This window comes from Protopterus annectens, chromosome 17.part0 (genome assembly GCF_019279795.1).
Source record: "Protopterus annectens isolate FY-2018-M chromosome 17.part0, PAN1.0, whole genome shotgun sequence".
Lineage (NCBI taxonomy): Eukaryota > Metazoa > Chordata > Ceratodontiformes > Protopteridae > Protopterus > Protopterus annectens.
In genome coordinates this window covers 667,780,493-667,808,276 of record NC_056751.1, presented here as the reverse complement: position 1 = coordinate 667,808,276, position 27,784 = coordinate 667,780,493, and the positions used below count along the sequence as shown (strand labels likewise).

General features: G+C 36.8%; 1 protein-coding gene across 2 annotated transcripts in view; it reads left to right on the top strand.

Moving 5' to 3' along the window:
• Nucleotides 1–27,784, top strand: part of ARHGAP30 (Rho GTPase activating protein 30) — a 629,388-nt gene that overhangs the window by 450,080 nt on the left and 151,524 nt on the right. For both annotated transcript variants that reach the window (XM_044059639.1, XM_044059640.1), the window contains exon 6: nt 3,578–3,705. In XM_044059639.1, coding sequence (XP_043915574.1) covers nt 3,578–3,705 — 128 coding nt within the window. The remainder of the gene's footprint in view (nt 1–3,577; nt 3,706–27,784) is intronic.

Here is a 27,784-nt window from a genome sequence, read left to right as displayed (position 1 = left end):
GTGTGTGTGTGTGTGTGTGTGTGTGTGTGTGTGTGTGTGTGTGTGTTGTGCATCTGTGTATGTGAAAGTCAGAGAATATGTGTGCTTGTGTGTGCATGTGTCTATGTATTTGTGCGTATATATATATATATATATATATATATATATATATATATATATATATATATATATATATATATACACATGGTCTACTTCAAAATGTCGGCCATTCAGAATGCCAACTTTCATATGGCCGACACCATATGATCGACATTCCAAAAGACCGACATCCTGAAATAGCACCATTTACCTACCTGTAAACACAGTAAAACTGTGTTATGCAGGGGGCAAGCTCCCCTGCACCACCCACTCCCCCTGCTACTTAAATATTCTCACTCTGAGCTCACACTACAGTGCAGGAAAGGGGGTTCTCCCAGTCCCACAGTGTAGCGGGATCTCCACTATCATTTGTCGGCCTTTCAAACATTCGCTCATATGGTGTCGGCCATATGAGTTTCAAACATTTGAAAGTTCAAACAAATGAAAGGCTCCTATATACATACATATATATATATATATATATATATATATATATATATATATGTATGTGGATACTTCTCAACTTCTTTGCTCAAGAAATCTGGATCAGTCCAACTAAAATGGGGTGCTATAGAGCCAAATTCAGGGACAATCTTTAAATATTACTCTCATTCACTAAAAATGTGAATAGAACAAGGGGTTTCACATCAGCATGCCTTTTTTACAATAAGAGGTATAATAATATAATGGCTGGTTTTAATGACTACTCTAGTCTTCAGAGATTTAGTCAGAAATAAAACGTTTTTAAGAAGCAGAGCAAAAATGCGAAGCAAAATTAGGTAGGAAGAGGAGATGCAGTGTTTTTTACTGTGTGTGTACGTTTTCATTTATTTGACCTCAGAGAGGCATCTGAGATGTAAACAGTCAAGAAAGTGACTGTAATTAGTCTGCATGTGTGTGTATGTGTGTGAAAACGCAGAGGTGCCAGATCGACACCCAACATTCAACGAATGCACGCCCATTTACGCACGCATGTCTTTCGAACACTATCCAACCACGGGGATGACATGCAGACTCCACACAGAAGGCACTCCCAAGCCACGCTGAGAATCGAACGGGAGAACCTCTTGCTGTGTGGTAACAATGCTACCGCTGTACCACCGCGGCATACTGCCTCTGTAACTGTCAGTATATATATGAAACTCACTGTGTGTGTGTGTGTGTGTGTGTGTGTGTGTGTGTGTGTGTGTGTGTGTGTGTGTGTGTGTGTGTGTGTGTGTGTGCACATGTGCGCGCGTGTGTGTGTGTGCGTGTGTGTGTGTGTGTGTGTGTGCATAGACATTAAAGTGTATATATGTATATTTTACATGTGAAATATGTCCTCCAGCATCAATTACATACCCTACAGCAACTATGAAACATTAGGAAGAGGAACTATTTTGCATCCAAAAATATAAAATATAAAAAATATGTATATACTAATACTAAAAAATAACAAATTTAATAGACAGACCATTTTTCAACACAATAATGTCCTCCAGCATGGACATTATAGGGGAAATAATGGACTTTGCAGGGATGGAGAAGCCCTACACCCTTGAGTGGTCCATTGTCTCCCCAATAACCCTCACCTGGTTCGACATTATTGCTTGGACAGCAGTGGTGTATAGGCCACATCAGATGTCCAGGGAGTAAAACACTCTGCAAAATTGCATCTGAAGTGTCAGATCAAGTTTTTATCCTTGATGTTCCACTAAAATATTGCACTTTTGTGAGCTCACTTTTCAGTATGATCACACATGCAGCTGATTTATGTCACAGAGTTATAATGTCCAAGGTTTCATCATTCCAAGAAGAATATTGATGAAACAGTGTTTCCACTTGAGAGCATGCCATGGTTCTTTTATTCACAAAACACTGTTGGTATAATGTTACATGTAACAGGCCTTCATTCTGAGAAAATCACAGTTAAAATGTATATAGCAGGCAGCAGCCAGGCTTCATGTTCATTCATTCACAAGAGTCTGCAATATGAGTGTTACAGATGGTGGGCAATTTCCATGAATGCATCATAGAAATGTAATACAATATCCAGGGTTTTCTCATTCACCAGTACATGCTAGTACAGTTGTACTGAGGATTGTGTCAAATGTTCCATCAGTCAGAGAACAATAAAAAAGTTGTGACATGTATATATATATATATATATATATATATATATATATGTATATATATATGTATATATATATATATATATATATATATATATATATATATATGTACACACATACATACATACCTACATGGTCTATTTTAAAACAACTACTTACCGGAAAGTCGACTTTCAAATCAGCGAGATGACAACGCTGAAACTTCACAATGCCAAACTCCCAGAACGTCACTCCGGGACACTAACCACTTGACCACCAATGATAACATTACAAACGGAAGTAAATGACGCACATCAAACTGGGGGGCTGCTCCCCCCACACCCCCACTTAAATATACAAACTCTGAGATCACATATATATATTGCACTTAATATGTAGGGTACAGTCGACCACAAAACAGTTTCAGTATAAATGATAATATAGCAGGTGAAATCTTGTATTCCATAAGTCATAGGAAAGGTGTTGGTGTAATGATGCACATATTTGCTACCATCTGTGGCTCCATAATGTGAACAATAGGACTGACTAAATTGTATCTTTATCATAAAATGTCCAGACTAACAAAGGGCAAATGTAGTGGAGTATATTCAAATTATAACCAGGGTTTAATTATTCACCAAATGCCACTGTAAAGCTTTACAGACCAGATAATATCTGGGATTCCATCAGTCACACTGGAATGCTGATGAATGTAAGACATATCAAGGGTTACTCACTCACCGAACATAATCACTGTAAATAAACATGTCAGCCAAAGAGGACAGCAGGGGTACTACACTATATACTATAATATTCAGGATTCCATCCTGATCATGGAAAGTTTAATGCAGTGGTACACAAAAAATTTAACATCTAAGGTCTCTTTATTCAAAGTGGTTGTTCTACAGTAATACAGTTTGCAGGGTTTCTAAATTTACTGCTTATAGATTATGTTGTTCATTTCTAAGGTTTCAGAATTCACAAAAGGTAGTTTGCATGTAATGATCTCCATTGAAAATAGTTTGTCAGGCTTACCAAATGGTGAACAAAAGAATGGAAAGCAGGTTTTACAAGGCAGTGCAGGTGCACTTTTCCTGCCTGGGTGAATGACTTTTGCTGCCGTGAAGTACAGGAACTTCAAACATGGAGTTTAGCAGGGTATTTCTAAAAGACATGACATATCCCACGTTCGTATTCAGTCAGAGCTATAGGCACTAGTATAGAATTCCTTAATAAGCATCAAAGCTGCAACTGACTTAATGCTTTTCAGTGGCCAGCTAATTTTCCATTACAAAAAAAGCACACTAGAGTCATTGTCACATTTTATATAAAAAGTTCCAGGAGATTTATTTTGTTGTTTTGAATGTTGATAACACTGTTGAATAAATGGTGCCTCTGTTTTATTGTAGATCGAAGGACATTGAAGCGTCAGGGTTCAATGGCACAGCTGCATTCATGGAGGTCAGGGTGCAATCCATTGTGGTTGAATTCATTCTCACACACGTGGAACAACTATTTGAAGATAAAGACCTTGACAGTAAGTGCTCCTCTGTGTTAGGTTTTGTGCAAGAATATAATAAACAGCATTCAGATCAGTGGTATGTAACATCTGTTTAATCTTTATTTACTCCAAAATAAATTCCAAATGCTGAATCACATGATTCTATGATTTTTATCAATGTATAAACATATATATTTGTCCAAAACAAGTGTAAACATGCATGGTAAGATAAGTAGTTTTATCTTCTAAACATCCAAATGAGTATAATTGGAATATTTGTGTTCTACTATAAAATGCCAACTTCCTGAATGTTGACATTCTGAAATGGAAAAAAAAATGCCCAAAATTCAAAAGGGTGAAAAATATATTTTAATTGTAGAAGAAGTGCTGTTTTCTATAGAGTTACTCTTTTGTGTGTGTGTGTGTGTGTGTGTGTGTGTGTGTGTGTGTGCGTGTGTGTGTGTTTTTTTTTGTTTGTTTTTTTTTTTGAGGGGTGGCATTTCTGTTTCTGGTAGTTTATCACTGCTAAATTACTTTTCAAGATAGTAATTTTTTGTTCTGTGAGGGCTCTCTGTGAGTGACAGAGTAATATTTAAACAATACCCCTTGACAGGGTATGGGTAATGCTAGATTTACAGAGGGCCAGTGTGGTTATTTATTTATTTATTTATTTGACATTTGTTAACAGGGTTGGTCCAACTGAGCTAGAAGCCCATTTTCAGTGGAGACCCAAGGAGAAAACCTCCAGGAAATTACATACAAAAAAATAACATAGAAGAGAAAAATGTACTTTAAGTTATATAATATAGTAAAACAATACAGCAACAATAAAAAGTAAAACAAGGAATATGCATAAAAAGTTAAGCAAAATACAGTTACATTAAACAAGCAGAATGAGATCAATTTGACAGAATCTGACAATTTCAATTATGCACAATTTGACAGAATCTGGCAATTTCAATTATGCACAATTTGACAGAATCTGGCAATTTCAATTATGCACAATATGTATTGACAGATGAGGCATGGAATGTACAATATATGTTTTTTGTTGGTTGTAGTGTATACATAGTAATCACAGTACTACATGAGTATAGCTACTTAGAAGCCTGAGTGATCAAAAAAAGCCTGCTGTGGGTAAATCTAGCATTACCCCCACTCAAGACTGGGTTATTGCTATTATACAATGACTCTAAGAAAGAAGTTACTTACTTTTGGTAAATGTCTTTGATAACATTGGCGTAGCGTTCATCCATGTTCTTCCATCTTTTCTGATATACTGCACATCTGTGTGGGACTTGCACAGTACATCAGAATAGTGCAGGCAAAGCTACAGAGAAGAAAGAATGTCCATTCCTTTTTCCGACCGAGATTTTACAAGGGATAGCCTAAATACAAGGAAAATCAGGTACGCTTCTTATTAATTAATTTTGCAGAACGTACCTGATTTTTCTCATATTTTGCTGTCCTATGTTGATAGAAAAGTCTGACCACTCAATGGTATTTCAGCAGATGAACTTTCTTCTATTGGTGTATGTTCAATTTACAGTGGGCATGATGGTTGGGCTGTCCAACCATCGTTCATGAATAACAATGACCTGTTATTGTATAATTTACAATAATGTATATTTTTGGAAAATATCTTGTTTTTAGAGAGCATTATACGGAAATATTGGCCTTGTTATTGATTTAGTTTGTCCAATCATGGTTGTTTTTCTAGAGAGACCATTTTCTTAGGTTATATATGTAATATGTAATATAAAGATAATGTGAAAAGTGAAAAGCGAAAAAAAAAAACAAGATTTTATTGAAACAAATGCAGTAACAAACACTCTTTTCTCACTTATAAAAAAAATCCTACATACCCAATATGTGAATTTTTTTGTCCTCCAGCATATATTAATATATATGTGTGTGTATATATATATATATATATATATATATATATATATATATATCAAAACTCAATGACACTGGTCCTCATGGCAAAAATAAAATTTTCCTTAAGGTTTCATTCCTTTCAGTGAGAGTACATTTTGAGCTTTCACACTTGTCACATTCTAATAGCTTACTAAAACTGACCAGTTGGCATAATGATTAAGGTCTTCATCTCCCATGCAGAAGATACAAGGTTCAATTCTGTCCTCCAGTCAATGCCTGTATGGAGTTTCCATGTTCTTCCTGGGTCTCCGTCGGATCCCCCCACTTCCCAAAAACATGCTGAATGTTTCCACCTTAAACTCATCCAAAATGGAGATGGGGAAGCTGCACATTCTGTACATGGACCCTGTGGGGGGAGTTGCATAGACCAACCACCATGGGCATCAACTGTGGTGCATAGTATCATGAAGATAGATCATGGATCACGGACCATGCAATGTGTCGGGGTAGTCACTCAACATTGTACAAATTGGGGGTTTGATTATGATGACTAATTTCACCAAATGGGCATGGGTATTTGCCAGTAATAAATGGGTTGTGGACCCGGCCATCTCTGACCTATGCCCTGGACCCATGCTGACAGTGGGAGTAGTATATGTGCCACTACTGGCCAGTATGCACCTACCATAATGCCCAACAGTCCTAGGTCAATAAGTTACTGTCCAGCCAGTGTCCAGTTGCCCATCTTGGGTTATCTGGAATAGCTCTGTTGAGCAAAAGCTGGACATAAAATCAATCAACCTGCCAAACATGAACTAAGAATGCACAGTCAAGGTAGATTGACTAACAGGATGCAGCTTGGAAGTGGATGACATAACGGCACAGAGGAGGCTGGACATCCTAGGTATCCAAGAGACAAGATGGAAGGGCAGTGTAGTAAAGCAACTTGGCTTGGGTTTCGGAGTCTATTACACAGGAGGAGGACAAACTAGACATGGTGTGGAAATTGTAGTGAGGGAGAGGCTTCAGAATACAGTGACGGATGTCATCAGAATTAGTGACAGACTCATGGCAATCAGACTCCAGTGTAAGGCTAGGGCAGTAGTCATAGTCTCAGCCTATGCTTCACAGCAGGGTTGTTATGGTGAAGATAAGAAAGTATTCAAACAGCAGCTGCAGGACCCACTAGACAAAGCAGGACAGCTGCAGGACCCACTAGACAAAGCAGGACAACATGAATTGGTGTTGACAGTGGGTGACCTGAATGCACATATCAGACAGACAGAACAGGATATGAGGACTGCCTTGGTCCATAGGACTGGGACAAGAGCAATAAAGAAAGGGAGACCATTCTAGACTTCTGTCTGTCAAATGGCTTGCTGGTAACCAAAACATGATTCAGCAAAATAGACAGTCACATACAAGAGTGGCCAACATGCAACTCAGGTAGACTTCCGCCTAGTAAGAAAGGGGTGCTGGGGTAGCATCAGTGATTGCATAGTCATCCCCAGTAGAACACTTAGCCCACAGCATTAGTTACTGTTTGCCACAATCAACAGCAATAAGTGGCCAGAAAAGGCTCTAAGTTAAACAGAGACAAGGCTGTAGACCTGGAAGTTGACTGAAGTGACAGCACAACAGTGTAATGAATTATTCAGGGCTCTAGCACCTCCAGAAGAAGAGGAAATAGGTGGAGTTGAGGGTGAATGGCAGAGCCTCAAAACAGCATGTCTGAGGACTACAAAACAGGAACATGGCTGAGCCAGGAATAGAAATACGGTACATAAGGAAAGCTGGTGACGGAATGCAGGAGACCAGGAAGTCAATCAAAAAAAAAAGGAGTTCAGGAAAAAGTGGGAGATAGAAAAGATGGACTGTCCTATGAAGGAAGGATAACAAAGAGGGTAAGAGAGAGTTGCAAAAGCTAAGAATAAGGCATCAGAGGCACTCTACCAGCTTCCAGAAAGTAAATCTGTAGATTGCACAAAGAAACTCTATCAGGTTGCAAAGCAAAGACAGATAGATAAGGAAGATAGTCAGACACCCTTCGTAAGAGCAGCGGCAGCAACCTGCTCATCGCCCCACAGCGCAGCCAACAACAACCTGTTCACCAATCCAGAGGCCATCAAAAGTAGATGGAAGGAATATGTCCAGCAGCTTCTGAATGAAGAAACCTCCACAGAAGCTGTAATGCCACAGAGGCACCCTATGATGAAAAAAAAAAGAGTCCACCATAGAAGAAGAATAGCACTAAGGAAAATGAAGTCAGGAGAAGTAGCAGGCTCAGATGAGGTCACAGCAGATATGATCAAGATGTTGGGAGAGACAGAGCAGAAATGGCTCCTTATGGTACTTATAGCTGTATGGAAAGAAAGACTTATCCCAGATGACTGTTGAATAATCATACTAGTGCCAGTGAGTAAGGACAAAGGGGACATTTACAACTGTGGGCAGTAGAGAGGTATTATGCATGAAAGCTGTGGAGAGGATAATTGATAAATGAATATGCAGAGTAGCAGAAAGTAAGATGGGACATGAGCAGTTCAGCTTCGGATCAGGATGCAGCACAACCAACCTGATGTTTGCAGTGAGACATTTAGTTGAGAAGAAGCCGGAAATGAAGAAAGAATCCAGATGGGCGTTCTTATACTTGGAGAAAGCATATAACAAAGTCCCAAGAAAGTTGATTTGGGCACTCCTGCAGTGGTTGGTAGAATTTGTGCAGGCTATGTACAAGGACCCAATGACTCAATTACGAGCAGTGTTCAGTCTCACAGAGGGGCGCCCAGTGGGAGTGGGAGTGGATGTGCATCAGTGTTCAGCTCTGAGCCCACTGCTGTTCATACTGGTGATGGAGTACATTAGCAAAGAAGTCAGAGGGGACAGATTAACAAAGTTGCTGTATGCAGATGATCTGGCATTTCAGACAGACTCTGAGCAAGAACTTCAGCAAAGGACAGGGGAATGGAATGCAAAACTGAAAACACATGGGATGAAACTGACTACATATAGACAGTTGTAATGGCAGCAAACAGGGGAAAATCAGAAGAAGTTGTGAATTGAGAAAGAAGAGAAAATAGTGGAAGAGGTTAACAGCTTCAAGTATCTTGGAGCAGTACTTGAGGAGAAGGGAAGTCTGAATGAGGAGGTCAAAGCTTGAATCAGAGAGGCTGCAGACAACTGGCACACAGTGTCAAGAGGTACTGTATGGCAGAAGAATGCCAAGGAAGCTGAAAAAATAGGTGTAAAAAAACAGTGATGAGACCATTACTACTGTACGGTACAGAAACCTGGGCAGTAAAGGCAGAATAGTTGAGGAAGCTAGAGGTGATGGTGATGAAGTGCCTGAGACAGGTAGTAGGATGCACACTGTGAAACAGACAAATAAATAAGGATCTCAGAGCAGGAGCCAAAGTAGCTCTAAATGCAGAGTAAGTCAAAGAGAACAGATTACAGTGGTGCGGGCACATGTACTGAAAAATAGAAGACAATCTGTTGAGGAAGATTTTGGAAATACAGAAATAAGGCAGGAGGAAACAATGGCATCCAGCAAAAGGATGGCTGTATTGTGTGAGAGAAAACCTGCAACCCTTAGGCATGACTGTTGAAGAAAGTAGGAATGTATTACATGTAATATAATTAGTTTTAAAACAAAATTATCATTGTTTTACTGTTGGATAAAATATACTTTAGGTGTGCTTGTATTCTTACATTCTGTTACATGTAATATAATTAGTTTTAAGAGATTATCATCATTGCACTGTTGGATAAAATATACTTTAGGTGTGCTTGTATTGTTACATTCTGTTACATGTAATATAATTAGTTTTAAGAGATTATCATCATTGCACTGTTGGATAAAATATACTTTAGGTGTGCTTGTATTGTTACATTCTGTTACATGTAATATAATTAGTTTTAAGAGATTATCATCATTGCACTGTTGGATAAAATATACTTTAGGTGTGCTTGTATTGTTACATTCTGTTACATGTAATATAATTAGTTTTAAGAGATTATCATCATTGCACTGTTGGATAAAATATACTTTAGGTGTGCTTGTATTGTTACATTCTGTTACATGTAATATAATTAGTTTTAAGAGATTATCATCATTGCACTGTTGGATAAAATATACTTTAGGTGTGCTTGTATTGTTACATTCTGTTACATGTAATATAATTAGTTTTAAGAGATTATCATCATTGCACTGTTGGATAAAATATACTTTAGGTGTGCTTGTATTCTTACATTCTGTTACATGTAATATAATTAGTTTTAAAAGATTATTATCATTGCACTGTTGGATAAAATATACTTTAGGTGTGCTTGTATTGTTACATTCTGTTACATGTAATATAATTAGTTTTAAAAGATTATCATCATTGCACTGTTGGATAAAATATACTTTAGGTGTGCTTGTATTCTTACATTCTGTTACATGTAATATAATTAGTTTTAAAAGATTATCATCATTGCACTGTTGGATAAAATATATTTAGGTGTGCTTGTATTCTTACATTCTGTTACATGTAATATATTTAGTTTTAAGAGATTATCATAATTGCACTGTTGGATAAAATATACTTTAGGTGTGCTTGTATTGTTACATTCTGTTACATGTAATATAATTAGTTTTAAAAGATTATCATCATTGCACTGTTGGATAAAATATACTTTAGGTGTGCTTGTATTCTTACATATTGTTACATGTAATATAATTAGTTTTAAGAGATTATCATCATTGCACTGTTGGATAAAATATACTTTAGGTGTGCTTGTATTCTTACATTCTGTTACATGTAATATAATTAGTTTTAAGAGATTATCATCATTGCACTGTTGGATAAAATATACTTTAGGTGTGCTTGTATTCTTACATTCTGTTACATGTAATATAATTAGTTTTAAGAGATTATCATCATTGCACTGTTGGATAAAATATACTTTAGGTGTGCTTGTATTCTTACATTCTGTTACATGTAATATAATTAGTTTTAAACGATTATCATCATTGCACTGTTGGATAAAATATACTTTAGGTGTGCTTGTATTCTTACATTCTGTTACATGTAATATAATTCGTTTTAAAAGATTATCATCATTGCACTGTTGGATAAAATATACTTTAGGTGTGCTTGTATTCTTACATTCTGTTACATGTAATATAATTAGTTTTAAAAGATTATCATCATTGCACTGTTGGATAAAATATACTTTAGGTGTGCTTGTATTCTTACATTCTGTTACATGTAATATAATTAGTTTTAAGAGATTATCATCATTGCACTGTTGGATAAAATATACTTTAGGTGTGCTTGTATTGTTACATTCTGTTACATGTAATATAATTAGTTTTAAAAGATTATCATCATTGCACTGTTGGATAAAATATACTTTAGGTGTGCTTGTATTCTTACATTCTGTTACATGTAATATAATTAGTTTTAATAGATTATCATCATTGCACTGTTGGATAAAATATACTTTAGGTGTGCTTGTATTGTTACATTCTGTTACATGTAATATAATTAGTTTTAAGAGATTATCATCATTGCACTGTTGGATAAAATATACTTTAGGTGTGCTTGTATTCTTACTTTCTGTTACATGTAATATAATTAGTTTTAAGAGATTATCATCATTGCACTGTTGGATAAAATATACTTTAGGTGTGCTTGTATTGTTACATTCTGTTACATGTAATATAATTAGTTTTAAAAGATTATCATCATTGCACTGTTGGATAAAATATACTTTAGGTGTGCTTGTATTGTTACATTCTGTTACATGTAATATAATTAGTTTTAAGAGATTATCATCATTGCACTGTTGGATAAAATATACTTTAGGTGTGCTTCTATTGTTACATTCTGTTACATGTAATATAATTAGTTTTAAGAGATTATCATCATTGCACTGTTGGATAAAATATACTTTAGGTGTGCTTGTATTCTTACATTCTGTTACATGTAATATAATTAGTTTTAAAAGATTATTATCATTGCACTGTTGGATAAAATATACTTTAGGTGTGCTTGTATTCTTACATTCTGTTACATGTAATATAATTAGTTTTAAGAGATTATCATCATTGCACTGTTGGATAAAATATACTTTAGGTGTGCTTGTATTCTTACATTCTGTTACATGTAATATAATTAGTTTTAAAAGATTATTATCATTGCACTGTTGGATAAAATATACTTTAGGTGTGCTTGTATTCTTACATTCTGTTACATGTAATATAATTAGTTTTAAGAGATTATCATCATTGCACTGTTGGATAAAATATACTTTAGGTGTGCTTGTATTCTTACATTCTGTTACATGTAATATAATTAGTTTTAAAAGATTATCATCATTGCACTGTTGGATAAAATATACTTTAGGTGTGCTTGTATTGTTACATTCTGTTACATGTAATATAATTAGTTTTAAGAGATTATCATCATTGCACTGTTGGATAAAATATACTTTAGGTGTGCTTGTATTCTTACATTCTGTTACATGTAATATAATTAGTTTTAAGAGATTATCATCATTGCACTGTTGGATAAAATATACTTTAGGTGTGCTTGTATTGTTACATTCTGTTACATGTAATATAATTAGTTTTAAAAGATTATCATCATTGCACTGTTGGATAAAATATACTTTAGGTGTGCTTGTATTGTTACATTCTGTTACATGTAATATAATTAGTTTTAAGAGATTATCATCATTGCACTGTTGGATAAAATATACTTTAGGTGTGCTTGTATTGTTACATTCTGTTACACGTAATATAATTAGTTTTAAGAGATTATCATCATTGCACTGTTGGATAAAATATACTTTAGGTGTGCTTGTTTTGTTACATTCTGTTACATGTAATATAATTAGTTTTTAAGAGATTATCATCATTGCACTGTCTGATAAAATGTACTTTAGGTGTGCTTGTATTGTTACATTCTGTTACATGTAATATAATTAGTTTTAAGAGATTATCATCATTGCACTGTTGGATAAAATATACTTTAGGTGTGCTTGTATTCTTACATTCTGTTACATGTAATATAATTAGTTTTAAAAGATTATCATCATTGCACTGTTGGATAAAATATACTTTAGGTGTGCTTGTATTCTTACATTCTGTTACATGTAATGTAATTAGTTTTAAAAGATTATCATCATTGCACTGTTGGATAAAATATACTTTAGGTGTGCTTGTATTATTACATTCTGTTACATGTAATATAATTAGTTTTAAGAGATTATCATCATTGCACTGTTGGATAAAATATACTTTAGGTGTGCTTGTATTGTTACATTCTGTTACATGTAATATAATTAGTTTTAAGAGATTATCATCATTGCACTGTTGGATAAAATATACTTTAGGTGTGCTTGTATTGTTGCATTCTGTTACATGTAATATAATTAGTTTTAAAAGATTATCATCATTGCACTGTTGGATAAAATATACTTTAGGTGTGCTTGTATTCTTACATTCTGTTACATATAATATAATTAGTTTTAAAAGATTATCATCATTGCACTGTTGGATAAAATATACTTTAGGTGTGCTTGTATTGTTACATTCTGTTACATGTAATATAATTAGTTTTAAAAGATTATCATCATTGCACTGTTGGATAAAATATACTTTAGGTGTGCTTGTATTGTTACATTCTGTTACATGTAATATAATTAGTTTTAAAAGATTATCATCATTGCACTGTTGGATAAAATATACTTTAGGTGTGCTTGTATTGTTACATTCTGTTACATGTAATATAATTAGTTTTAAAAGATTATCATCATTGCACTGTTGGATAAAATATACTTTAGGTGTGCTTGTATTCTTACATTCTGTTACATGTAATATAATTAGTTTTAAAAGATTATCATCATTGCACTGTTGGATAAAATATACTTTAGGTGTGCTTGTATTGTTACATTCTGTTACATATAATATAATTAGTTTTAAGAGATTATCATCATTGCACTGTTGGATAAAATATACTTTAGGTGTGCTTGTATTCTTACATTCTGTTACATATAATATAATTAGTTTTAAGAGATTATCATCATTGCACTGTTGGATAAAATATACTTTAGGTGTGCTTGTATTCTTACATTCTGTTACATGTAATATACTTAGTTTTAAGAGATTATCATCATTGCACTGTTGGATAAAATATACTTTAGGTGTGCTTGTATTCTTACATTCTGTTACATGTAATATAATTAGTTTTAAGAGATTATTATCATTGCACTGTTGGATAAAATATACTTTAGGTGTGCTTGTATTCTTACATTCTGTTACATGTAATATAATTAGTTTTAAAAGATTATTATCATTGCACTGTTGGATAAAATATACCAACTACTAGCAGCAGCAGAATACATATTTGTAAATAAGGCACAGAGAGCCGTTTCTCAATATTCCAGATGCCCTGTTATTACGATGTAGGAGACAGATGCTGTCTTCCTCCCATTTTCCTGGCTTTCTTTTTGGCAAACAAATAATACAATAGGAGCAAGTTTATAGATTCATCCTTACATCAATATTAGCTGTTAATGCTAAACTAGTAATGAATGTCTGACCAGTTAATTTGATTTTTATTGATTGACATATCAACTTCAATGTTAAAAATCCCAAATTTCTGTAATGCCATTTTAACATGAAGTTAAATTCAAACGGCAACATTCTTAAGGTGCTTAAACCAAAGTGCCATTAGAATAAACCAAAGTTAAAATACACATCTATAAATAAGACTGTAAGATAAAAATATTATGCAAAACCATAAGCCAATGACAAAAGGTTAGTTTTCATGACCCGCATAAAATTGGCCAATATGGTGGACTGCAGCTCCCGTTGGGTGAAAAGTATGAGAAGCATTAGTGCTTAATGACAAAAAGGCGAGCCTGAAAAGTCTCCAGTCAGATAATAGAAACCTCTAGCAACCTCACTTAAAACCTCCTCACAAGGATGCAATGGGCTAGAAAGTTCTTTAGATAAGGGGGATTCAAAGTGTGTTTGGCTAAATGTATTAACATTAAGACTTTGAAAGTCATAGGAGACCAAACCTCTTGTCACTGTAGACTATGCAGATTTAGAGTAATACAATGTAAAAAAAGGTACGTAAAAGTAACTGGGCCTTTGCTGTTTGCACCAGGACACAATCAGTCCAGTTCTGAATTATAAATTCATAGGCAAAGGGAGCTGCAGTAGTCTAAATGTGAAGAAACCAAGGCATGCACAACAAAAGAAAGGTCTTGACAAGGGTGAAGGTGATTGATGCGAGTAATATTCCTCAACTGGAAACATGATGACTTGATGACAGATGCTACTTCACCAAGTGTCAATGTATCATCTAAAAAAAAAAACAAAATCAACAAGCACAAGAATCTGTCTAGTTCCAACCTCACCACCATGAGTGTTGAGGAAAAAAATAAAAAACAGAGAAACTAGTGGTCTTAAAACTTTGTTGATGAGCTCAGTCACAATAATTCCCAAAAGTCATGAAATCCAGGTAGTGTTCAAAGCAACAAGCCTTTATTCGTCACAGACAAGCGATCCTCAGTAACAAAAACAAAACACAAAAACAAAAAATAAATAATTATTTCTAAATATTTCTGAATTTTGGTTACTGAGGATTGCTTGTCTGTGATGAATAAAGGCTTGTTGCTTTGCAACATTACCTGGGTTTCAAGATTTTAGGAAATTATTATGACTAAGCTCATCAAAGATGTTTTAAGACCATTGCTTTCTCTGTTTTTATTAGTGTATCATGTAAAACTACACGAAGATTTTTTTACCTTTGTCCACAATTTCAATCTTATCACCACAATGTGAGTTTTAAAGTCAAACAGCTGGAGTTTCTTAAAAATGGTGTGGATAGCCAAAGCAATTATCTCATAGATATTTTGTCACAAACAATTGCTAGTCATCCAAGTTTTGATGCATTCCAAGTCCTTGCCAAGTGTTGCCCCTGTAGATATTTTGTCCTGAGGGAAATATCTATGTGTAGTGATGACAACTCTCCTCAATGAGGTCTCCTGATGGCAGCATTGGCATGGAGAATAGCAGGAGACCTTGGCATGAATCCATTTGGGACACCGGTGATGACAGTGTGATTGCAAGAGATGTTAATACAAAATACAGAAAGGTAGAAGGCAACCCATTTCATAACAGTACTAGAAGCCGCACAGTAGATTCAAAATTGGTGCAAGAGAATATTGTGGGCCATTGCATCAAATGCTGAGGATTAGAAGAGTACCAAAACTAAACAGAACAGTAGCTGACTTTGGAGTGTCTGGTGGTAGTAACCACCTTTAAGTCTGGACAGAAGGGGACATATCTAATAAATCTATGCCAGCCTTTCCCCAGGTGTGTGTGTCAGGTGGGATACCACACGTCCTGTGGAAAGGGAGCTGGGAAGAGTTACAAAGATAGAGTTGAGACAGGTTAAGCTCTCAGACCCTACACTAAGAGTCTTGAGGGAGGTAGCTTGGATGCTACCTGATCCTCAAAGAAAAGGGGAGGCTGTATACTGAAACAAAGGATAACTGTATAGAGAGTGGACCCCTGAGGGACAGCTAGAGGGTGAGGTAGTACAGCAGTTGGTAGTGCCTAGATCCTACCATATGGCACTTCTGGCCATAGCCCAGGACATTCCTTTTGTAGGTCACATGGGCATAAAGCATACCGAGAGACATATTATGCAGAATTTTTATTAGCCTGGGATTTAAATGTATGTAACAGAATGCTGCAGGACCTGTAAGCAGTGGCAAAATGTCAAAGCTCCTTTGATGCCTTTGCCTGTGATTGAGGAGCCATTTCAGAGGGTAGCTATGGATATTGTGGGGCCTCTAAGTACCCTAAGTCCCACAGGGAAGACGTATATCCTGGTGGTAGTACATTATGCTACTAAATACTCTGAGGTAGTGGTTCTGTCCTCCATTGATGCAAGGAAGGTGGTAAATGCTTTGTTACAGATTTACAGCAAGGTAGGTTTCCTGAGAGAAATACTGTCTGACAGGAGGTGCCAATTTCATGTTAGACCTACTGGATTGTCTGTGGAAGTGCTGTGGGGTGACGTACCTAAAGACCACCCCTACCATCCCCAGACTAATAGTCTTGTGGAGAGGTTAAACTGTACACTAAAGACCACACTATGGGCATTTGCAGACCAGTTTCAGAGAGAGTGGGATAAATATTTGCTCCATATGCTGTTTGCATACAGAGAGGTACCCCAGAAATCTACATGTTTTTCATCCTTTGAAGTGCTGTATTGGCATAGGGTGAGGAGGCCTTTATATATGATTTGTGATGAGTGGGAGGGTGAGTGGGAATCCCACAAGGAGTCTGTTGTGGCATATGTCCTAAACCACAGGACAAGTCTTAGGCAGCTCATGGGCTTGGCCCAAGAGAATCTGGCATGAGCTCAATAGCAGAAACAGGTCTGGTATGAAAGGAATGCTCAATCCCAAGAGTATGCGGTGGGACAGCAGGTTATGGTTCTTATTCCTGTCAGGCACAATAAACTGCAGGCAGCTTGGCAGGGACCCTTCAAAGTGGTAAAAAAGTTCTCTGATGTTAACTACATGTTAGAACTGCTAGGCAGGGTGCAGGTGCACAAACTGTACAATGTCAATATGATAATGCCTTACCATGACAGGGATGCCCTTGTGCTGAGTATTTGTAGTAGGTGGCAAGAGGAGTCTGAGAGGGATCTATGGCTATATCGAGCCAGCCATCAAAATGCCAAGTTACTAAGGTGGAGCCTAGGATTGCAGGCATATGACATGACAGTGCAACACTGTAGTGGGGTCAGCAATGCCAATGCAGATGGGTTCTTAAGACAGGGTATAGGTTAATGTATTCCCAGATAGGCTCATTCCTCTCAAGCAATGTTTCTCCAGGGTCACTTGAGAAACTAGCTTGAGTTTTCAAAGGGGGAAGATATGTGATGATGTGAGATATTGCCATCTATGCTAGGAGGAGTAGGGCAGTGGATGTGTAACATATGCCAGCATAGCTAGCTGGAATTTTGTAAAGAATTATATGTCATTTATATATCAAACTGATTTATAGAGATGCTTGTGTTGAAAAATGTATTTGCAAAGCTGGTTGTATGAAAAAAATTACCAACAGTGGGCCCTGATTGTATGGTAATTGATTAAATGTATATGTTTTAACAGAGGATACTGGAAGAGAAGAGGTTAAGCTCAGCCGCAGCTAACTTTTAGAAAAATATCCTAAAAGTAAATTAGCTGGTTTAGGCCATAAAGATTGTGTCTTACAGTTCTGATTGCAGCCAGAGACTAAATGTCTGTGCCAGAGAAAGGTTTATTAGCTCCTGTAGGAAGAGTGGAAGTATTTTATGATTTTATAGCTTCCAGATGCTATAACGTATCTCAAAAAGCTCTATCTGTGTGTATGGTAACACATGTGTGCTAAATTCTGGTTCAGTTTCTAGTAATGGGGGCAGCATGGGAACCAGAAGCCAGATGACCAGATGTATGTGATGTCATTCTGTAATCTAGGATAAAAATGATGTTTTAATACCAGATGAGAGAGAAGTCTCAGCACACTCTGTTTTTTTCAACCTGACAAAGAAGGACCCCTTCATCTACTTCATCTTGTCTTGTTCTAGTAAGTGACCAGGGAATAGTAATTCTTTAGATCAGTCAAGAACATATAGCAAGATTAATTAAGTACTGTGTTTCTGTATCTGTGTGTATCTATTCATCTGTGTTATTTTAATATTTCCTATGATTGAAAGTCTGGTGTTTATTGTAAATAGATATTTAGTATTTTCATGTTTTTTATTATTAAATATATTTAAACTTTTCATTGTGGCTGGTCCTTTAGATAATATTTTAACCTTTGAGAGTACTTATAACTATTTGGTGACTCTGTGGCCACTCCTGAAAGCCTTACTGCAGTGGTCAAACACTACCATTTGTATTAATATTAATTTCACTCACTATAAATGGGTACCCTTTTAAAAGCCTTTGAGTAGCTGGCTTTGGAGTGTCTGATGGCAGTAACTACCTTTTAGTCTGGGCAGAAGAGGGCATAGCTAGTATATCTGTGTCAGCCTTCCCCAGGTGTGTGTGTGTGTGTGTGTGTGTGTGTGTGTGTGTGTGTGTGTGTGTGTGTGTGTGTGTGTGTGTGTGTGTGTGAAAATCAAATCTCAAAGAGTGTGTGTGTGTCAGCTGCCTGGAGCAGGAAAACGAAGTACTGGTTTCATAGAGAGGGTGCTGGATGACTTGGCCTGGACATTCAGTTGAGGACTCAACTCTATAACTGTGCCAATGAGGAGTCCCACTGGGACCTGGAGGGAGACAGAGAGAGAAATCCAGACCCCAGACTAAGTGTGTTCCCTGCGTGCTCTTATGGGAAATTGTGATTGATGCAGAGAACTGCATCTGGAAATATTGTGTGCATTTATTTTTGTTCCAAGTGAACGTCCCTTTGCAGTGTCAGTGGTGAGGATTCAGGTTCATTGATTACTGGCCCAGAGAAGGATCTCACCGACATCATAATGTCAATGTGGGCAGGAGTGACAGATCCCATGCTTGAAAGCAGAGAAATACTTTTGGGGGAATCTAAAAGCTGAAACTTACTTCAAGGGCGCTAAAGTCCCACTTGAGCTTATCATGGAAGGAGAAATTGGTCACAGTGATTCTAACTTTGCTACAAAGAATCAAGTAGCTAGTTCACATTCTTCAGAAGAAGACATGGTATGTGAGGCAAGGCAGACTAAATTATTCCACATGTCAATCATGTGAATGAACCCAGGCAATTTTCAATGCAGTAAGTCTGTCTTTTGTCAGGAATGCTGTTTTTTAAGAAAAATTTCTGCTTAATAGACCACAGAGTGCTCATCAGTTCTAAGCCTTGAACAATTATGCCACAACATATTAATTTATCCTAAATTCTTGAACTCGGTCTCCTCAAGTAATGTAACACAGCATCAAACCAATACTCGTGTGATAAGGAGTACAAAGCACATTCAAGGGGCCAGTCAGAACCAGCAAGGACCTTATAGCATTATTATAAACTATGAGCAATTCATCTGGTCTAACTGCACTCGACATCAAGAGGAACTTGTGAAATGGAATTTCAAAATTCTACTACTTACAGATGTGGAGGCTGTAAATGAGGTAAAACAGACGCCAGCCAAAGTGGTGGAATAACCATAAGGCTGCAACATCAAATCAAAAGTATGTCCACAGTGATGGTTAACAGATTTAAGGAGCTGTGCAAAGCCAAAGACCCTCCTAATGCAGAGGAATTCCTGTAACACAGCTACATTGTCAATGCAAAACCGAAGTCATCTCTTACCAATTTGGTGAGGTTTACTATCATTTTAGCAATCACTACCATGTAAAATCACTAAATAATGCAACTAGAAGGTTGCAAGAAATTTGAAAATGCCGAGGACTACTTGTTCAAACAATGTCAAACATCGAAGCTCCTGACCTGCATGGGCACAGGAATGAGTAGCACCAAAACATACCTTCTAAGGTAAATCAGTAAGAACTCAAGGAAACTAAACTGAATAGTCATAGTCTAGGTACTAGCATTAGGACCCCCAAATGTGCTGGCTGACAAAACAAAGGTTACTACAGCTAGGTTACCTGATTATGCACTGTCATAGATTAAGGAAAAACATAGAATTCATATGACTTGTTAAAGATGGATTAGAAAGTGACATCCAGCTTAAAGTGTCTTGCAATCATCAAAATATAAAATGGCATTGAAATGATATACAAAACTACAGTCAAGGCTTTTTCTGCCTTAACAGACTAGAAAATGTTGCCCTGAATTGCCCTGCATTTGACAAAGTAATTTCTTTGGACAAAGCACATAAAACAAGCTTAAGAAATATCAAAATAACATGTCAGAAACAGAATATTTACTGTCGTTTGTAATTACAACTGTACAACATTCTAAATACTAGAAGAAAACATTTTACTCCATACAACTCACAGGCACTAAACTAAACTCTATAACATTTAAACAGGTGATGCAGTGGTTTAAGATGAACGCTATCCATTTAAAACTCATTACATCTGAGTGACACCTCCAGGTGCATCTGCAGCATCAAACATTGCTTGTTCATATTTGCATCCAAAAACATGTTATATACAAGGTTTTAAAAGATTTCATCTTAAAGTTTACACACTGCCAAACTCAACTGCATTAATATTTGACCTCGTCTAGTGCAGGTAAAGAGATATTAACTGCTGTTTTTATGACAGTTTATATAGATATAATTTTCACATTTTTCCATATATCTCAACAACCAAGTAAGACAGACAGAACTCCTTAGCCTCATATAAAAGCCTTCAGCTAGATAAATAAAATGCTGCTGACAGTCTGTGTGTAACTTGAGTGGTTACTGAGATATTGTAAGTTGTTTACAAATGTTACAAACATAATAGTTACTGTGTTTACTGGGACTTATAAAATTCAATTTAAGACCTAGAACCTAAACAATTTTACCACTTTAAAAATAGTTTGTGCTGAAGGGTTTGCCATTTGTGCTTCTTTCATAACACCTATGGTTCCAGGGATATGAATATTTGTTTGAAATGTGAGGACATAATGTGATTCTGTCAAAAGGCTTAGGCTCTGCCCATTGGAAGTTACAGTGCAAACTTCCTGAGCAAATTTGGAGTGAATGAGTTAAAGCTTCCGTGAAGAATGTTTTTTTATTCCAGAAATACAGCAGAATATGTGATCTATACAAACCAGGGATTGAAGACAAATTCCCAAAACAGAAAGCCATAACTCATCAAACTGTAAGACAAGTAGCGAAGCAGAGCCTAGACAAAGGAATAGCCATCTAGGACAGCCAAAACTCAAACTAGGTGCCCCCAGACAAATGCTGGGGCAATAAACATCAAGCACAGATCCAGATTATAATACACAGTTAATCCAAAACCTCAAATGCCAGAATGGAAAAACAGGTCTTGAATTGGATAACTAGTAAATATAGCAGTTTGCTCTTTTTGATCCAGCAATGAAAATAAACAGTACACTGGCAGAGAAATCACAGGAGGTTAGCAGAGCACATAAAATCAGCTCGAATGTTAAGAATTTGTCCTCTGGAGTACAGATCAAAGTATCAAATTAGGACAATAATAAAAGAATATTGCAATGGTTAAGCCTCTCAGTACAGTATCAAATTAATAAAACACACTTATGACGAAAATGGAAATCAGGTTAGCTATTTGGAAATAGGTTAGTAATTTTCTAAGCAATTTCTGCAGTGTTAAAATGATGTTTAAGCAGAAAACAGGATGAAACTAGACTGAAAAAACTTCAAAACATTGTCTGCAAAGCAGATCAAAACTGGGATAGGCTAGTCAGCCCTCAGTCACCATCTTGCCTGCCATTAACTATTTATGTTTTAAAGTTCAGGAAGCTAGGATAATATCACATAGTAGTGAAAGCTAGACTTGCTGCAGAGGCCAGCAACCCAAATAAGAAGGATTGCTTTTAAAATTTCAACTAGTAATCAAATCATACATCTCAACCTATTAGAGCAAGAAATCTAGACAAAAGCCATAAATAATGGGGGGGGGGGGGCAAGGCCCAAAAATAGGGGCACTTTTTAAATAGCTTTTACAAACTTAGAAAGTTGAAAGATAACATGTTTTGCATTAGCAAGAATTTTCTGAAGGGTATGAAGTCTGAAACTCAGAGGTCTATCATTATTTTCTGACTTCAACCCTCAATGATTTGATAGTGATTTGTGAGAAAACCACAATTTTATGAGAAACAGACCAAAAATAAGAGGCAAAAATCTGGAAATTTTGCGAAAATCTGTGCAGCTGAGAGGTATGAATCAAATACTGTAAGAGTGACAAATGTGTTGCCTCCTGTTTTACAGAACAGATATATGCATATTTATTTAAAAAAATACATTTCCTGATGTAGAAAGTCAAGTTCTATATAAATATTTAGTTACATCTGGTTGTTGGTGCAGAGGGTTAAGGCTGTGAGCTGTTCTTGTGGTACAGGGTTTGATTCTTTCAGCTCTCATTTGCCTTTTGTGTGACCATGACCATGTCACTAAACCTAGCATTGATTCTGGGCTGCCCCTGGAAAGAGACTCTGTGTCCAGTGGGTCCACCTAGTTAACAAATAGATGCTATTATTCTTATTATGTCCAGTGACTGTGCCTCTATAGATAGAGTCATATTTTAACTGATCACAGATAGGGTTGCCACCTTTTCAAATGCCCAAAGTGGGAACTTTTTGGAGAAATGTGAGATTTTGCAGGACAAAACATACCCACGGCCAGTGCAAAGGACAGAACTTCAGTTATTGCCAAAATAAAAGCTTATTTTTGTAGCATTTGAGCTGCTTATCCTATCTGATATAATATTCATGTGTTTCAGATGAAAAAAAATAACTGTTTTATGCAATTATTAAAGAAAACTTAAGAAATATATTTTGTCTTAAAATCTGAGGACATTTGCCATTTTTTAGGTATTTTTGCAGGACACAATGCCCAAAGATGGACAGGTGGTAACTCACAGAGCTATAAAAAGGTTTCAAAGAACTACCTGTGGTTACTACCCTGCAGGCTGGTCCTCTGAATACAGGAACGCACTACGTTCCACTTTGAAACTATAAATGAAAGCAATATACCCCTGCAAGTCCACTTCAAAACCATAAATGAAAGCAAGATACCCCTTCAAGTCCACTGCGAACCCATAAATGAAAGCAAGATACCCCTTCAGTCAATTTTATTTATTTATTTAGTTATTTATTTATTTAAGTTTGATGACCGGGGAAGTCCACTGGGCCAAGAAGAGCCCGTTTTCATTGGAGGGCTGGGGAGAAAAGCTCCACAATAATTGCAAGTTGCATTTCACATTTCAGAAGGACATAGTTCATACAGCTAATTAAACATTTACAGATAATCTCCATGATATTTGTAATTGGCTTGTCACAATGTTATAAAAAATGAAAAGACATAATTCAATACAGAAATTTCAACATTTACATAAAGTGAATATTTTTGTTATAAACTCAGTTGTAGGTTTAACATTTAGTAACTACAGAGGGATTAAGTTGATCAGTCACTGCATGATGTTATGGAAAAGAGTAGTGGAAGCTAGGTTAAGAAGGGAGGTGATGGTTAGTGATCAGCAGTATGGTTTCATGCTGGGAAAGATCACTACAGATGCGATGTTTGCTCTGAGAGTGTTGATGGGGAAGTACAGAGAAGGACAGAAGGAGTTGCATTGTGTCTTTGTGGACTTAGAGAAAGCATATGACAGGGTGCCTAGAGAGGAGCTGTGGTATTGTATGAGGAAGTCGGGAGTGTCAGAGAAGTATGTAAGAGTGGTACAGGATATGTACGAGGGTAGTGTGACAGTGGTGAGGTCTGCAGTGGGAGTGATGGATGCGTTTAAGGTGAAGGTGGGATTACATCAAGGATCAGCTCTGAGCCCTTTCTTATTTGCAGTGATGATGGACAGGTTGACAGACGAGATCAGACAGGAGTCCCCATGGACTATGATGTTTGCAGATGACATTGTGATCTGTAGTGAGAGTAGGGAACAGGTGGAGGAGACCCTGGAGAGATGGAGATATGCTCTAGAGAGAAGAGGAATGAAGGTCGGCAGGACTAAGGCAGAATATATGTGTGTGAATGAGAGGGAGGATAGAGGAATGGTGAGGATGCAAGCAGTAGAGGTGGCGAAGGTGGATGAGTTTAAATACTTAGGATCAATAGTTCAGAGTAATGGTGAGTGTGGAAGAGAGGTAAAGAAGAGAGTACAGGCAGGATGGAGTGGGTGGAGAAGAGTGTCAGGAGTGATTTGTGACAGACGAGTACCAGTAAGAGTGAAAGGGAAGGTCTACAAGAGGGTAGTGAGACCAGCTATGTTATATGGTTGGAGACAGTGGCATTGACAAAAAGGCAGGAGTTAGAGCTGGATGTGGCAGAGTTAAAGATGTTAAGATTTGCACTGGGTGTGACGAGGGTGGACAGGATTAGGAATAAGTATATTAGAGGGTCAGCCCAGGATGGAAGATTTGGAAACAAAGCCAGATTGGCAAGATTACATTGGTTTGGACATGTACTAAGGAGGGATGCTGAGTATATTGGGAAAAAGATGTTAAGCATGAAGCTACCAGGTAACAAGAAAAGAGGAAGGCCTAAGATAAGGTTTATGGATGTGGTGAGAGAGGACATGCAGGTGGTTGGTGTGACAGAGCAAGATGCAGAGGACAGGAAAAAATGGAAACGGATGATCCACTGTGGTGACCCCTAATGGGAAAAGCTGAATGAAGATGATGAAGATGATGATCATTTCAAAATATATAGCTACTAGCCATTAGTAGGTTAGAAAAATATTATGCATGGAGAGGGTAATAGTATATTTGAGATTGGAGAGTATAGTGCAATAGATATTAGGGAGAAAATTAGTTTTTAGTAGGGGCGTGATTGTTTTGGGTGGGATGAAGTAATAGTAGAGGTAGTTGGATGAATCCGTGCATGGTGGAATGAGGGGGGGATTAAGTTGGAATGTGGCAAGAGCATTCCCATTTGGAAGAAGGATGAGATAGTAGCTGAGATTTGAAATGTGTATGGTTAGTTAGGTTGCGAAGGTGTTTATTTTATGTAGCACAATACAGTGGTGGGTTTGATGGGAAGGTTGGTCTGCAAAGTAGGCTATTTTGTTGTAGCAAGTTTCCAATATGGTTAAGTCTGATTTTTTCAAGTTGGTAAAGAGGGGAAAGCATATAGGAGTGTAGAGAGGAGGAAGGTTCTTGATATGGATAGTCTGGTACTGTCAGTGAGGAATGGTTGCTTCTGTACACTGAGCCAAGTTTGACGTGAAATTTTTTAATTGTGATGGCTATGTATTGGTCAAATCTGAGTTTGTTGTCGATTGTCATGCCAAGGGGTTTTGTATGCTCAGCTGGTTGGATGACTGGGGTGTTTGCTGAGAGAATGGTGAAAGGAGGGGTGGTCAGTGATTGTTTGCTACTGGTAAATAGCATTAACTGTGCTTTTTTGGGCTAGGAATTAGTTGTGATTTACTTAGATATGTTTCTATTTTATTAAAAGCTTGTTGGTCTACTATTTGGAGGTCTGGCAAGGTATCTGCTGAGCCGATTAAAGTTGAATCATTTGCATACTGAACTATTTTAGCATGTGTTGTGGATGAGGATAGATCATTAGAGAAGAGGGTGTAAGGTATGGACCCTTGGGGGACTCCGACTGAGACAGGCAGAAGTGGTGAGAGTTTGGATTTCCATCGTACTGCTTGTTGTCTGTCAAAAAGATAGCTTAGGAACTAGGGGAGGGAAGTCTTTGATAGGTTTAGTGAGGCAAGAGTATTAAGGAGTTTCTGATGGGAGACAGTGTCGAATGCTTTTAACATGTCTACAAAGATTGATGCTGGTTTGAATTTCTGAGTTGGTTGATGATGTTAGAGAAATTAATTAAAGCTGTAGTAGTGCTGTGTTTCAGTCTGAAACCATGTTGGGAAGGAGAGATAAGATTGTGAGATAGCAGGTATCATAGTAATTGAGCATGTATACATTTTTCCAGAATTTTGACACTGGGGAAAGGATGGCTATGGGTCTGTAATTGTTTAATTCTGTTAATGTTCCTCCTTTATTTAGAGGAGTGATATAGGACATTTTCCATAATTTTTAGGATATATTGTTCTGCTATAGACCAATAATAGAGATAGGCAAAACTATGGCATTGTTTGAAAGTTTTGAGGTACTCATTGGGGAGCTGGTCAGCTGTTAAGGAAGGTTTCATTTTTTTCAGCATTGTTCTTATGGTGTTAGTTGGGACAGGTTTGAGGTCAAAAGAGTTGCTGTTAGTTTCCACATTAGGTGGAAGAGACGTGGGGAGAAATTGTTCCCTGTAACTAAGAAAAGGATGGTGTTTATATAGTAGGTGTTGATTTCTGAGGAAATATTCACGCTTTGGTTATTGGATTTGATTCTGGGATTGTGGCTCTACCTGGGTGGAGGAGCGAATTAATTGCCTGCCAGAACTTTTGGGATTGTTTTCATATTTGTTTTGCATACATGTATAATATGTTTTTGTCTAGTTTGGATTGTTTTTTTTTTTTTTTGTTTGATTGCAGAGCTGCTGATATGCTAACAGAGTTTTATTATCTTTTGTTTTCTGCTATTGAAACCAGGTTTTTCCCTTCGTTTTTGAAGTCTAATAGTTTCTTTTGATATCCAAGGCAATCTCTTATTTTTAACGTGACATGTACAAGTTGGAGCTAAGCTAGTTAGAATAGCTAGAAATGTGTCATTAAACTATGTTACAGCCTGGTCGAGTTGGAGATGATGGAGTGGTGTCCAGTTACATTTATTGTGCATGTCTAAGAATGCTTCGTTGGAGAAGTGTTTGGTATTTCGTATGACTTTGTAAACTATGGCTCTGGGTGGGTTGAGCTGATGATGGATTAAGTAGGTAGGTCTATGGTCACTTAAATTATTTGGAAGGCATCAAATAGTTGTGAATGGTACTGTTAATAAGTGACCAGTCTAAGGTAGAGTTCCTTTTGCTATGTTTATTTATTCAAGTGGGAAACTGGATGGTTTGGGAGAAACCGGGAAGATTTATGAAGGTAGAGGGGTTTTCACCTGTGCAAGTGCTCCAGTCTAAGTTGAAGTCACCTGTGATAATGGTTTCGTGGGTGCAGGTTGTCCAAGCTATGCATTCCTCTATGGCATCGGGAGTATTGTTGGGAGGTATGTAAGTGGTTGTTATGGTAATATTGTTCTTAGGGTTGATTCTGAGCCATATTGCTAGGACTTCAAAGTTAATATCATAAGGGTATTTGATGGGTAGGTAGTCTCTGCTTAGGTTATCCTTGTAGAAGATTGCAACCCTGCCTCCCTGCTTCCTCCTCCTGTCTAATCTGTGTATGCAATAACCTTGTGGGAGTATGTCTGGGTCTCATATGGGGTTTTAGCCAAGTTTCTGTTGCTATAAGAATGTCTGGTGAGTATTGTGCAATGACTGCATGAAAGTCTGTGATTTTGTTAACTAGGCTTCTAAGGTTCATGTAAAGAATGAAAAGGTCTGAAGTTTAAATGTGAGGAAGGGTGGAATGGTAACCAGCAAGTAGTTATTCAGATATGAAAGTTTAATTCTAGCCCTCTCAGATCTTCTAGGCACTTCTGTTTATCAAAAAAAAAACAACCATCTAATGGTATAGAAGTGTA